This window comes from Podarcis filfolensis (assembly GCF_964270895.1).
Source record: "Podarcis filfolensis genome assembly, chromosome: 11".
In the NCBI taxonomy this organism is placed as follows: Eukaryota; Metazoa; Chordata; class Lepidosauria; order Squamata; family Lacertidae; genus Podarcis; species Podarcis filfolensis.
In genome coordinates, this window is record NC_139613.1 from 3176126 (window position 1) to 3191089 (window position 14964).

Below are 14964 nucleotides of genomic sequence, written 5' to 3' on the forward strand. Positions count from 1 at the left end.
TGATCGCAACTCAAGTAAATTGTCCAGCAGCAGAGGCCTCCCTCAAGGGAGGAAATGGTAGAAAGGCTTTTCTGCCAGTACACACAGTGCAGCAAATCACCTTTCCCTGTGCTCTGACCATTGCAGCAGTTTGTGGCTGCAGGATCCACACATGACTCTCTAAGTTTACAGATGCAGACAGATCACTTGATCAGCAGCAACTTACTTTGGTTCTGCCACCAAAACCTGCACCTCAAATTATGTTGCAGCATTCTTCCTTCAGTGTCTCATTTAGTAATGAAGCGTCTCTTGTCAAAGCTGTTCGCTCCCTCCCTTGAAATGCCAGAGCCAAGCTGCTGTCATTAGGAAAGCAATAGGTAAGGGCTTACATTATAACTCAGGTGTAAAAACATGGTCAGCCATAGGGCTCTGCTCCAGATTTATCCATTGAGTGCTTGTTTACAGTCAAAATTCAGACACACTATCAGGGCTTTACTATCAGTTCTCACCTTCTATACCTGGGGGTGATAGTTTATGCATGAGATACAGTTCCTTTTCTGTTCAAAGTGATTTGATACATCTAAAACCAATTCTAATCACAGAGTCACTGCTGCTGTCACAGGACACTACTGCTTGGGTCACTGACAACACAGGATGTCCCCATATTGAATTATGAGCTCCACAGATAAATTCTACTATTGTTTCCATTATCCCTTATGGTAGTGGAGATGGCAGCTTCTACCGAGATCAGTGGCTCCTAACTGAACTCAAATCAGGTACTGAAAAAGTTTGGTAGTGGGATGTTGCCAGAGTTGTGTGGGACAGGCCCCAAGATCCAGGTTGCTGAAAGTGTTTTCATACTGTACTTGCTGAAGTCTATGTAGTGACCTGCGGGGGGGGGGAGGGGGGTGGAGAGAGATTACTGCAGGGATGTTCGCTGGAGAGTTGGAAACCTTTTTCCAAACCTCAAACTCAAGACACAAGATGTTCTAGAGATATCTGAGATTTATAACCATTCCAGATACATTCCGTTTCTTTTCCCTACCGCTAAAGCTCTAGAGCAGGAGACCACCAGCCACATTTTAAGGTTTTATTAGTATCTCTTTCTGCAGAACCAAAATACTTAGCAAATTACTCCAAATATCAAGACTGCTTATATTTTTTTATGTATTTAGATCTTTTAACCATGTACAACATAATACACTATTGTACTATCAAAACCAAAAGTCTGATTTCTATTTCTAGATGTTAATAGATTAATGATTACTATAGCAGTGTGGAAAAAAAGGAACCAATGCAGTGAATATTAAAAAGAAAGTGCTTGAAAGACAGACCTCCAATTTCACACTGTGTATTTATTTTAAACTAATGGAGCAGCTGAGTTCCCAGATGGGTCTCTGCTTAAATAATAATAATAATAAAACCTACCAGTCTGGGGAGGACAGTAGAGCCAAGAGGTTCAAGCCTCTTCCTCAGACTTCAGAAACCAGCCAGTGGGCAAGGGGTCCAGGTGGGGTTTCACAGCTTACCTGTTCTGAGAACCTATCTGTTCAAGCACACTGGCCAGAGCGTGTGGGCGGCCAGGGCCAAAACACCAGAAAAGGAAGCAATGCAGCTTCTCTGTATGCATAGAGGCAGTTTCAGAACCAGTGTCACACTTAAATTACACGCTAACCTTCAACCAAAGCCTCTCCCCTCCACCAAATAAAACCGAAATTCCATTGCACTAAAGGTGGACTTGTGTTAATCTTGACCAAGGGTCAAATGTTTTCAGTAGAAGCAGACGCACAAATGAAAGCAGCTTCAAGGAGCCAAAGCATTGTTCGTTTCAGAGCCAGGCTGAGTCCAGTGCAAGACGTGGGAGTGGGATGGGGAGAAATACAACTAGCCTGGTCTGACTATGTACAACTCCAGTCAAGATTCTCCGTGGCCGAGCCAAAAAAAGGAAACTTAGGAAAGGACACTTAAACTTTAATCGAAGAACGTGGGCTGGGGTCTCTCCGCTGGGAATAGCACCCTGGAGTGATGCGTGCCCACGGAGCTGCTCCCCCAGCTCTCTCAGCATCTGGGAAAGGCAGGAACCTTGCGGTGTTGTCCTCCTTCCAGTGCCTGCAGGGAGAGCCACATGATGGTGGCGGCAAAGGGTCTGGTGAGCAGGGCAATGTCTGTGCTCCTTCCCGCATTCTTCAACTGGCTCCTGCTCGGGTCATTAGATCTTCCAGTGCATTGTTCTGGTCATTGTTGTGTAATAATAAAACCTCTTTAATGTCTTTCAATTCAAATCCCATTTCTTTAAATTTACTCATTAGCTGGAGAAGTTCTGTTGTCTATGAAAAAGGGGGGAAAAGGAAGAGGACATCTTTAAGAGCATGCTAGGAAGAGACCCCCATCTGGAAGGAAGATTACTTATATCTTACTGAGTGTCTCTGGATCAATCTTCCATCATTAAGGAGTAGCCACGGAAAAGCACAGAGCGCCATGCAAGAACTTCCAAGACATGACATTTAAGAATTTGCATCCAAGCAATTAAAAGACACTTAAGAATACAATTACATTAAGAAAGAACCATACAGATCTCCTAGGTTAGACAGTTCTTAGCAACCTGGGCATTACACACCTAAATAAATTTATATGAAGCCAGTGGATACCATCTGAACCAAGTGAAACCACTAATGGAGATGACCCAGTGATTGGAGGTAGCAATGGGTTGGATGAGGGGGACAAACTGAAGCTGCTGGTGAGAACTCCTGGTGGGTGGTTCTCATCCAAGAATTGGGGTGTGATGCCTGTTGATGGAGTCTTACTCCCTCATATGGAACAGAACTATGGTCTGGGGTACTCCTGGATACAGCACTGTCACACTTAAGACCTAGGTGGTGAGAAGTGGTTATTATCAGTTCCAGCTAGAGCACAAGGTACACCTGTTTCTGAAATGGGGAACAGGATTTCTACTGTGGTGATCCTTTCCTCAGATGTTGTCATGCAAGGCACCAGGCCCTAGCTCCACCCTGAGCCTGGGATGAAGCTGGCGGGGAGCAGATTACAACGAAAGCGTCACAAGTCCAAGACAACTGCTCCTGATATTCAGAATACAAGCCAGAGGATTTGACAGTCGCTACAGTCAAAGAGCAGCACCAGTAAGATTAGCAAGCCAAGCACACATGATTAAGCTGAGTCACAGGAGTAGTTCTACAGCACCACTGCACATCCAGCAGCTGAAAACTCACCTTCTCCTCTGAACACTGATACATTTCAAGAGCAGCTTCTACAAGGAGTGGATCAAAGCCCTTCTCGCAGAGCTGCCCATGGACAAACAGGTAGTCAAGGACCTACAAGGAGGAACAGGACAGAAAGGAACTGAGGCAGTCGCTCCGTAAGCATGATCCCACTAACAACCCTTTTCTAACAATTATCTGAAGCTTATCGGGGGTTTCTGTCACCGGTTCTTAGTGACAGGTTATCCACATGAAAAGCTAAAGAGGAGGGAGAAGCTGCACAAACAAACCTGCTTGGGCCATGCAAAATCATGCCTGCATTGATATTTTTTGAGTACAGAGAGATGAAGCTATACCAGGTCAGACCACTGCTCCATCTAGCCCAGGAGAATCTACTCTGGCTGACAGCAGCTCCCCAAGGATTTAGACAACAGTTTTTTTACCAATCTCTGGCACCCACGTTCCTTTGGCTTGAAATGCTAAACCCGGGACCTTCTACAAGCAAAACATGAGCTTTATCACTGAGTTATAATGCCCTCTCCCAGTCTCCACAATTCAGAGATTGTTTTAAGTCCAATTGGATACAAAGAACACTTATCACAGACATAATGAAAGCAAACTAATATGGCCATAGTCTTAAGGTCTGAAAATATTTTGTGGCTAGTTGTTGTCCCAAGCCCCCCCTTCCCCTGCTGGGGCACCACAGGTTCTTGGGCCCAGTATTACCAAGATGTGTAGGATGCAAGGCTCTACAACCCACATCCTTTCAGACATTGTAGAGCATCTACCATTCAAAACTAAGGCCAAAGTTGGCTTTCATCCAGTCTCACTTCCTTTTCCTGGCTTGCTTAAACAGGGAAAAGGCTCCTCTTACCTGTTCTATGTTCTGGCCCTTCTTCTTCATTGCTTTCAGGACATCCTCGTAGGAATAGCCCATGTTGACAACAGTTTCAACACACTGCCGCTCACTAGAGGAAAGGGCCTGCAGCACGTTGATATACGTGGAGCCGCCGAGCCGTTTTGCACAGCTGGTGGTATTGGGCACTTGAGACGTCAGGAAACTTTGGTGAGTTACCTAGTTGAACAAGAGGGAAACAAACCTCTTTCAGGAAGAGAGAGAAACTGGGACGCTGCAGTCTCAATGTAAGTCAGTGCAGAAGTCTTCCTATAAACCCTTAAGAGCCATTGGACAATACAGTTGATGCTCGGGTTGCGAATGTGATCCGGGAGGCATGTGCGGGAGGCAACCCGCAGTGTTCGCAACCCGCAGTGCCACATCTGCGCACACGCAGGTTGCACTTTGGTGCTTCTGCACATGCGCAAAGCGTGATTTAGTGCTTCTGTGCATGTGCCGAAACCCAGAAGTAACCTGTTCCGGTACTTCCAGGTTCGGCACAGTGCGCAACCCGAAAACGCACAACCTGAAGCGTCTGTAACCCAAGGTATGACTGTAATAGAATGTGATTGATCTGTGGTCAATCCCCTCCTCCTCTGTGGGCAAAATAATAGGCAAGAGCTCAAGAACAAGGTGGAGAGTTACAGGTAAGTACTTTTCGGCTCCATGAACAGCTCCTCCGAAAACCACATGAAAGCCCAAGAGGTTCCTCCATGTTTAAAGCTAATCTTGGCCTGGCTAATAACTGGACAGGAAGCTACAGCAAGGCACATTACCTCAGAAAGGGGTGAGCCCAAGAAAGACAGCCCCTCCCGGCAACATTTGATTTCATACCCTCGCCAAATCAGAATGACAAATGCATGGCAAGCAAGTCCCTGTTGGTGACTAAAACAGAATGATAAATGCTGTTATAAAGGATAAAGCCACCTACCCCTTTCCCCTACAGAAGCCTGTTGCATTTCCATGGAGGCCAGAGAAGGGAAGCTCCTTTTTTTCCATGTCAAGCACAGAAGCGAAGCGAGTTGGCTTCGCTTGCTGCTATGGAATTCCTTGTGACCTGCCTCTAGCAGGCAAGTACTTGCATACAAGGCTGCTTTGTGTTAACTTTAAGACACAATCTAATTCCAAGTAGGGCTGTGCAATATTGGTTTTCAGTATCGCAATATATCACCAGTTGAATATCGTGATATATCAATATATCATGATATCTGGAATAAGGAAGGAACTACGCAGAGGCGAACAGGATAATGTCCTGGCAACTGCTACTACTTAGGGATCTAAAATGGATAAATGATTATATCAATCCCTACGCAGTTTCATCAGCAGGCAAGCCAAAATGCATCCAAACAGGACTCGTGGTTTTGGGCTTGGATACCAAATTGTGTTATTCAGGACAATCCAAAGTACAGTGATGAGTCATAGTGAATACAAATAATCTGGGTCTACCAGAAGGCCTCCTTGGCAGCGGAAGCGGTGGTGGCAGAAACAGCGGTGACCTCGCAGGCCTTGCCATGGGACGTGTCAGCAGTAGGAGAGACAGTCTGCAAGGCCTCGTGGCAGCGGCGGAAGGCGGCAGCAGTTACAGTGACGGTGATTGATGCTATCGTCATTTATCTGTTTTAGACCCCTAAGTAGTAGCAATTACCCGGACATTGTCTTGTTCGCCTCTGCATAGTTCCACCCTTATTTCAGACATTGTGGTAGACTGCAATGTTTAGCTGATGATAATAGCCCTCACACACACATTACAATTCACGATATATTGCCAGGTCAAATATTATAAAACGGTTATCACAATGTGAACTTCAAACCGGTTTTGGACGATATATTGATATATTGCCCAGCCCTATTTCCAAGTATGTTCTAGTTGCAGAGCAACTAGCTGGAGTATATAGTTTTCAAAATGGGAACCTATCAATAAATTGCATTGCTCGTTTTAATCCTTAGCTATTAAAGTCAGCTTTCTTGAAATCAATTCATCCTAGAATGACAGCATTTGGGAGGAGAGGGACCCCTCTTCAGTCTGCCAGTGTAAAACAAAAAACCCAATGAGCTGGCCTATTTACCATTTACCTTCCAGGAAACCCATAAAGAAGAACTAACCTGGGAACACATTTATGGAGACCAAGTACTCTCCCAACCTGACTGTCTTGTTTCAAGATTTCCCTAAAGGCAAACACAGTTCAGTGTAAACTAGACAAAGCCCCTGTATAGCTAGGCATACCGCCAGCTTTTGCCATGCCAGCAAGATCAGTAAGACAGGCAGAATCAATTACACGCTGCAGATAAGCAGCTGGAGAAAAAGCAGGTCCTGCAAAAAGGAGGATTCCCTTTAAAGGGATTTCCTAAAACAAGAAAACCCAGAGGAGAAGTATCAACTAAGGCAAGAACCAACAAGAGACTCTGCTGCAGGGAAAGTTACGAATGAACTCTCATACCTGCATGGCCAGAACTCACATTTCCTCGTCACAGGAAGAAGCCTTGTAAAAATAACTTCCAGGATGCGCAATAGGATTATGCTTAATCCACACAGGCCAAGAATCAGGATAATCTCTACTGGGAAATATACTCAAGTCACTGAAACATTTCAGCTTGCTGGGCAAATGCTAACAACGCCCTGTCCAAGGGGCCGGGTTTTGTTGTTTTTGCTTTTACATGAAAAGAAGTCTTGTGGCACCTTAAGGCCTAACCAATTTTATTATGGTATAATAAGTTTTTGTATGCTAGAACCAACTTCATTGAAAAGGGCCCTAGTCCACAACAGCATGATTGAATCACGCATGACCACATATATGTGCAACGCCAGGGAATAAAAAAGAAGAAGAAGAGTTTGGATTTGATATCCTGCCTTTCACTCCCTTTAAGGAGTCTCAAAGCGACTAACATTCTCCTTTCCTTTCCTCCCTCACAACAAACTCTGTGAGGTAAGTGGGGCTAAGAGACTTCAAAGAAGTGTGACTAGCCCAAGGTCACCCAGCAGCTGCAGGTGGAGGAGCGGAGACTCGAACCCGGTTCCCCAGATTAAGAGACTACCGCTCTTAACCACTACACCACACTGGCTCTCTCAAAATAGATTCAAACCAGGAAATGGCATGAGAGAGCTAGAGAGTCCTCGTGGCTTGTGAGGCGTTTTAAAGGCTGCTCAGCCTCCCTGCCTAGCAGCTGACACATGCATGGGAGCAGCAGCTGCTTTTCCGCATGTCCTCCAACCAGCCCCAGAGCTTCAACTCTAGTTGAAGAGACAGTTGTATGGTGAGAGATCTGGAGAGCAGGAACAGACAGGTTTTTAGAGGCTTTTAAGAGGATGCTACCCACTGACTCAATTTTCACTTACGTATACAGGGGCCTGGAATGTAACCCCTGCATAACTGGGGGGGATGGGACACCTGTATTTTAGGATTTAAAGGTGCCCAGCTTCCTAGAAATTAGTTTCCATCGCACACCCTGGTACAGACTGCATAGCCATCCCCAGGGAAAGCCATGGAATATACCAGATTGTGCGTTCAGCCACGCTGCCAACTAAATCTGAACCAGAGCAACCCTCACTAGCTTGTTCTGCAAAAACACTAAGCTAGCCAGGCAGTATTAGTGGCAGAATAGCTGCTATGGAGGGAAGGGGTGTACACTTGCATGCCCTGCAGCAGGAACACTTGCTTTCATCAATTTATTATGTATTGTATTTATATACAGTGGACACTTGGGTTGCGAACGTGATCCGTGTGGGAGGCACGTTCGCAACCCGCAGCACCGTGTCTGCGCACGTGCGGGTCACGATTCGGTGCTTCTGCGCATGTGCAAAGTGCGATTTAGCGCTTCTGCGCATGCACCAAAACCCAGAAGTAACCTGTTCCGGTACTTCTGGGTTCGGCGCAGTGTGCAACCTGAAAACGTGCAACCTGAAGCATCTGTAACCTGAGGTATGACTGTACCGCCCTTCATCCTGAGATCACAGGGCAGTTTACAGTATAAAAACACAAAAATACAGAACATAAGGGCACCTGTAGGCATTAGGTGCAGGCAGGAAGATTTGTCGTCGACCCGCATGCAATACAACGCATCGATCACCCCAACAGCAACAGAATGGCAACAAGGCATCTAAATGTGATTTGGGTTATTTTAGCCAGCTGCAGCCCAACTCAACCTTTCCCTCCCCTGCCCACATCAAGGTCTCCATTCCCAAAGAACTTACCACCGTGGCTGTGGTGAACGCTGGGATTTCATCTGTACATGCTACTGAGCTGGGCAGGGAAGGCAGTCTGGACGTGGGGGGCAACGTCTGTGCCTCTGGGCCACCGTCCACACTGAGGTCAGAGAGCCCAGCCACGTGGTGCCCATTCAGTTCGCTGGCTTTGCTCTGCAACGAGCTGAGGAGAGTGCCGTTGCGAAGGCAGGCCGTGCCGGGGAACGTGCTCGCCAGCTTTGCCGCCTGCAAGTCGCCCTCGTCCGAGTCGAGCTTCGGGAAGGAGAGCGACTTGATATTGCTCACCGACGTCACGGGTGAGAGGGACACTTTGGAAGACAGGGACATCTTTTCACAACCCCCCAGCTGCGGTAAAGCGATAAGACCGTTTGGTTTGTGAAGGGGCTTGAGGTCCAAACTGGCCCTTTCCAAAGACGCCAAGACCTCCTGGTCTTGTAATACAGACTCAGGTGCTACTTTGGGCAAGCTATTGTCTAGAAGTTGGGCCACGATTGGCCCCGGAGTACCAACATGGAGCTGCAGAATGTTCTTCAGCTCCTCTTTATCGTCCAGTGTTTTTAATTCCAGTTTGTCAAAGGGGTCTTCCTCGCACTCGAAATCCGCTGGGTTGAAATCAGCCTTCGCATGGGGCGGACTCAGAACTTTCTGCTTTGCGGTGCTGCTGTTGGCAGGGGTAGGAATGAGGATGTAGTTGTGATGCAGGCTAGCAATGATGGGGTTAATGGGAGGCGGGATGGCGTTCTCTGGGCAGCCGCTGTCCGGGAAGCCTGCTTGCCTCTGCTCCTCGAAGGTTGCTTTTTTATTTGCTAGCGCCTCCTCGGCCCTCTGCTCAGCCTCTTGCTGGGCAGCCTGGATTCGTTTAATGTTCTCAGCCCACTCAATAGTCCTCTTTTCCAAGGAGAAGTCATACTGGGGGGAGAGGAAAACACAAGACAACAAGGTAAGAAAGAGCTGCAGGAGCTTATGCTGGCAAACACATCTTCTCCAAAGCTTACTTTGGAAATCAACCCCTGCCAAATTAGGAATGGAACTACAGAGGAATCATGCCTCCAACTTCAAGAACCTTTTCAGAAGGATACTGTGAGCGATGATGCCAAAGGCTGCTGAGACACTAAGGAGAATTAGCAATGTCACATTCTCTCAAGAATGTGAGGGGTGGTACCTCTAATGACATGGCTAAGTGTACAAGCAATTTGGGACCTACTGCCAAACGGAGGATGAGCGCTCCAGTTTGTCCAAAAAATGTTTTAGCCTAAGCTAACATGGCAGCTTGGCCAGGGTGGGAGAAAAGAATCATCACCGTTGCCCATCCCTATTACGGGCCGTGAGACGTCAAGATACGTTGCACAGAACCAAGAGCCAACATGAAGCACAGAAGACTGAACGTATACCAGATACAGAGATGCTTCTGTGCCTTCATTATACTGCTTTTGGAGAATGCTGAAAGGGCACCTCTTTACACTTGAGGTTTCTGTTCTTAGGACCTACATCACTCCATTTATATACCAAATAAATATCAAAATATCCCATGGGGGTGTACATTAAAAACAAATCTCAGAACATCAATGAATTTTATATATATATATATATATATATATATATATATATATATATGTGTGTGTGTGTGTGTGTGTGTGGAATACTGACAGACAGCATAATAATAATAATGGTTGTACATGGTTTTAAGCTGTTTTTAATGTTGTGCTTTTAATGTTGTGACCTGCCCTGTGGGCCTTAGGGTGAAGGGTGGAAAACAAACAAACAAACAAATAGATACTAGGGCGATGACTGTTGTTTCCAGGAACTCTTCTGGTTGTGAGACTTTTATGGGTGAGCTGAGAATTTGTTTCGACCCTGGGTGAGAACCCAGAGGCTGAGAGGAAGAGTGTGTCAGAAGGAAAATGAACTGATATTGATTTATATATGTATTAGTAACTGTATTCATGTAAAATTTTATATGCAACTGCATATTTCTGTAATATTTTGTTAAGCTGTTTGTTGCTGCTTCTGTTTGTTCACCGCTTAGATATATATTTATTATATTAAACAGCACAGAAATTAAATAATCTAATCAAACCAAATATTATATGCCACATACTGGAAGAAAAGCCAAAGCCAAACTAAAATAGAATTAAATATGAGATTATGGGGACAAGTGGGAATGATTAAACTACAGCAATGTTAGGAGAAAAGGAGGAGGGTGATAAAGAAGAGCTAAGTAACTGGAACCTTGTGGTCAAATATATTAAGGAAAAAATAAGAGCTGCTGATATCAGCACAGATTTTCTTCTTTGTGCATTTACACGATAAAGGTGAGGCCCAGATGAAGCAGGACCATTTTGCAGTAGTCTGGTTGCCAGTAAATGCAATGATTTATTGATTATAATCATCATGAATTATACTCAATATTGTACACTTCTCTTTTATGAAATATTAACCGAATATTAAAGTTATTAAATAGGAATAATTCCCTTTTTAAAAAACCTTTCTCTAATCCATGATTTATTTATTTTTAAAACCTAGAGGGTCTTTCAGAGTTGTCAGTTCCAAATGACCTGAAATTGCTGTTTGCTTCTTGAGAGCACGCAAGGATTTATTTTTTAAAACTATACAGAAATAATAAGGCAGACTCCCCTGTGTTAGTGGATAACATTCACCAGGAACAGGATTAAAATCTTTGAATGTATTATCTTGCAGTATGCAAAGGTTAAGTGAGGCCAATATCAACCAGCTGTGAAGACAAAGCCTTTATCCAGCAACTTTTAGAACACCCTTAAACCAAGCAAGGGAAGCATTTCTTCTTCCTTATCTTCAATAAGAATTTTCTGCTGTTGGTTAACAAAGGTGGATGTTGCATTGATGACTTGAGCTTGCTTCAGAAGCTACTTCTCCTTATTTGGCTTTTAGATGGATTAAAGCACGCACAGGGCAGGTGTTGACAAACTACCCAAATCTATTTTAAGGGAACCAGAAGCAGTCGTTCCAGTGCAGTTAACAAAAGAGGGGCCTCCTTTAGTTGTTCAGAGTGAAACGCTTTTAATCTTGCATAGTAGGTTAATGCAGAATAATCTGTCACCTAAAAGCACAGTCCTGAGTATGCTTTTGCAGAGGGAAGCCTCCACAAATTGTTAGACGACTTTCTATTGCAACCCTGTACAAAACAAGCAAGTCTCACCTGGGCTTCCCTTACAAGCTGTGGAGAGTCAGGCAAACAAAAGCCAATGGGCAAGCCAACTTTGGCTGGTGCTCTGAACTTGTCTCCTATCTTGAACGGGACGTCATCGAGGTAACTGAAGGTCCCTAAGGAGAGGGAATGAAACACATCAGTGACTTTGCATTTGTCAGTCAATACAACCCCATTTCGCCCATCTAAGCCAAATCCCCAGTAACAGCAAGGCTTTAAAAGTCTGAAACCAACAGAAAAGCAAATGAATGTTGGGGTTTATATTCAATTCAAATGTGACACGGTGTCTGGCTCTGCAAAAGCCTTCCAAAAACTGCTCCATCCCAATTTCCCTGAACACTGATAAAAATAACCACACTAGCAGTTTTAGTTAGAAATCGCCTTCTATTTTTATGCTTGAAAGTTCATGTTTTATATAAACATGAACTTATATAATAGTCAGCAGCACCTATATATTAGTCAGCCGCAGATGCCTTCAGTTAAACAGCCTCCATAGATGGGAGATGGGCTTAATGGGGTTCCCAGGCACCATGAGCTCACACACCTGCTTCCAACAGCTGCTGGCATCCCAAGTCTATTTTTCATATTGCTGCACTGTCCAATATTATCAGGCAGGTGAGGGACAGTTCATAGTATTATGCAAGCAAGAAGAGCCAATAGGAAGCCAAGGGGAGAGCAACAGATTCAGGGGATCAGCAGGCCTTATTATGCAGCTTGTAAGGTGCATGCATGTTGGATATATTAAGATGCTTTGCACCAAGCCAGACCATTGGTCCACTGGGCCCCCATCCTGTCTACTATCCTGTCTACTCTCTGAGAGCAGCTGCTTCCCAATTCAAAGTCCAGGTCTGAAATAAGAAAAACAAGGAAGGAACTGCTCTGAGCATCTTGGAATCTCCCATACCGGCTGCTATCTAAATGGCCAGTGTAACCCTGCATAACTCACATGCTGGAGAACCAACACAAGTCACCTTCCCCACAGCCATGCAGCCACTCAATATCTCCAGTGTGCATTGATCGGTACTCTGCACTTACAATGTATGCCTTGGTCAGTTATGGAAAACAGAGGAGGGAGGCACAGAAAACAAAGAGAATGCAAAAAAAGGGAGAAAGCTAGGTCTCAAAGGTGAAAACTAATAATGCTTATTGCTAGGAAGGGGGGGGGGAACCCGCTTCAGAAATGAAATACCTTCTTGGATAAAGGAGCAACATTTGCATAAAGGAGCAATATTTGCACCATAGGCACTTCACTACAATGAACAATAATAGTTCCTCCTTTCTACTTCTTCTTGGTCAATTACACCACACCCCTTTTATACATAGTGATCACCTTAGTACAGATTCTTTCTATGTGCAAAAGAGGCCACCTGAGGCAGCCCTGAACGAATATTGCGCATCTAGGTGACAATGCACAAGTGGTGAGGAAATCCCTGAAATAAAAGGCACGTGTGCCGTATTTCTTCTTCCCAGGGTGTTTCCAGCTACAGTCATCCCCCACCAATGACTTTTCCCTTGACAGAGCTGATACAGGATGGCAATCACAAGAGACCTACAGCTCATAAATCCAGTTTTTGCACAGATTAGGGGTAGAACATGTCCTCTGCTCACAGAATAAGACCCCATGCTCAACCTCAGAAATTTAAAAGGGTATCGGGTAACCGAACAGATTAAAATCAAGCAGCAAACAAAATGTGGAAGAAGAGTGAATGGGTCTGCGGTTCTAAAATGCTAGCGGATTCGATCACTCAAACCTGGTATTAGGCAAAGTACAGACATTAGTTGGGGAGGGAGGAGGTGTGTGTTTTGACTGAAGGGGAAAATATTTATCTCAGCGAATGCTTAGTACGTTGTACAAGCAGGACAAAAGAAAGAAGATATCTGTGCGTTCAGCTTGCAGTCTCTTCTTTTGTATGCAGAGACACAGCTTGAACTATCCAGAGCTGTGCTTGCTGCAAAGCTCTCTTATGTCATAATTAGCTTCCTTTAGGTGGAAATTTTGTACTGTCAACTTGAAATCACATCGGGGGGAAAAGGCACCGTTCAGCAAGAGCCACAGGATAGAAAACCACAACAAGGGCTATGTGTCTATGCACAACCATCCCCCCTCCTCCACTAAGTGGAGCATGGCATGTTTTTCTCCTCTGTCTTCCAACCTACTGCATTTTCTTCTTCCAGGTTAAGGCTGCCCATTAAAGGCTAGCCTAACTGCTTATCTGAAGATGGCTTATTTTTAGGTTGACCCCTGACCAGACTGAACCTACTACTGTCAGGTCACTAGTCAAAAGGGAAGGCCTTCCAGTCAATACTACTATTTTGGGACCAGAGATCCTCACCACATCTCAGGTTACAGATCCCAACTCTGTTATAAGTAGGGTGACCCAGAAAGGGCCTTGTTTGCTGTGGTCCCAAACCTCTGGAACTCACCCCCTGTGAAGCTGAATTGTCACCATCAGTTATCATTACAGTGCCCAGTTAAACTTTACTTTTCAAGGTGCTTCATTCTGACTGATGGCTTTACTTAGCTTCACACTGCTATTCTGTTTAATGCTGTATAAATCTATTTGTTGACAGAGTTTCATTTTCAACATTCTGTACACCACTTTGGGACACCGTGTACCTGAAAGATTGTGTGTAAATGCTTAAAAACAACAATGAAGCCAGCTCTTCCATGAATACCTTCACAATATTTCTTATCCAATTGCTTAGGTAAAGGTAAAGGGACCCCTGACCATTAGGTCCAGTCGCTAACGACTCTGGGGTTGCGGCGCTCATTTCGCTTTATTGGCCAAGGGAGCCGGCGTACAGCTTCCAGGTCATGTGGCCAGCATGACTAAGCCGCTTCTAGCGAACCAGAGGAGCACATGGAAACGCCGTTTACCATCCCCGCCGAAGCGGTACCTATTTATCTACTTGCACTTCATGCTTTCAAAGTGCTAGGTTGGCAGGAGCAGGGACCGAGCAACGGGAGCTCACCCCGTCGTGGGGATTTGAACCACCAACCTTCTGATCGGCAAGCCCTAGGCTCTGTGGTTTAACCCACAGCACCACCCGCGTCCCTATCCAATTGCTTAGGAACACCCTAACCTATCTTTAGAAAGACAGCCTCCCCTTGCCGCACCTGAAACAAAAGACACACATTTCACTTACCATGAAAGTCGGACCTTGACTTCGGAGCAGCCATTTAGAATCTGAAAGACATTTTGAAACAGCATTAGTGACCTTGCATCATCACACCTCCAACACAAACTCTCCATCCAGTGCTCAGCTTTTTTAATGTGACAGGTAACACAACCTTCTTTATCAACAGAGTTCCCTGTGTTCTACACACCTGAGATCTGGCACAAAAATTTAGATCCTACTTATCATCGTTTTTGTTTTTTTAAAAAAGGGTTATGAGAATCAGAAACAAAATTGAGGAGAGGGCCTTATGTGGGCGGGGAGGGGGGAATGTGCCTCCTTTGGCCACTAAGTTTTGTGAAACAACTTGCCA

At 45.0% G+C, this 14964-nt stretch overlaps 1 protein-coding gene across 1 annotated transcript in view; it reads right to left on the reverse strand.

The window, feature by feature from the left end:
• Nucleotides 1-1055: 1055 nt before the first annotated feature.
• The window catches only part of UBAP1 (ubiquitin associated protein 1), a 28224-nt gene continuing 14315 nt past the window's right edge, over nt 1056-14964 (reverse strand). Inside the window, exons 2-7 of the mRNA XM_083575747.1 lie at nt 14622-14662; nt 11466-11590; nt 8279-9199; nt 4069-4269; nt 3207-3308; nt 1056-2306 (exon numbers count right to left, since the gene is read on the reverse strand). Coding sequence (XP_083431873.1) covers nt 2166-2306; nt 3207-3308; nt 4069-4269; nt 8279-9199; nt 11466-11590; nt 14622-14655 — 1524 coding nt within the window. The 5' untranslated portion in view covers nt 14656-14662 and the 3' untranslated portion in view covers nt 1056-2165. The remainder of the gene's footprint in view (nt 2307-3206; nt 3309-4068; nt 4270-8278; nt 9200-11465; nt 11591-14621; nt 14663-14964) is intronic.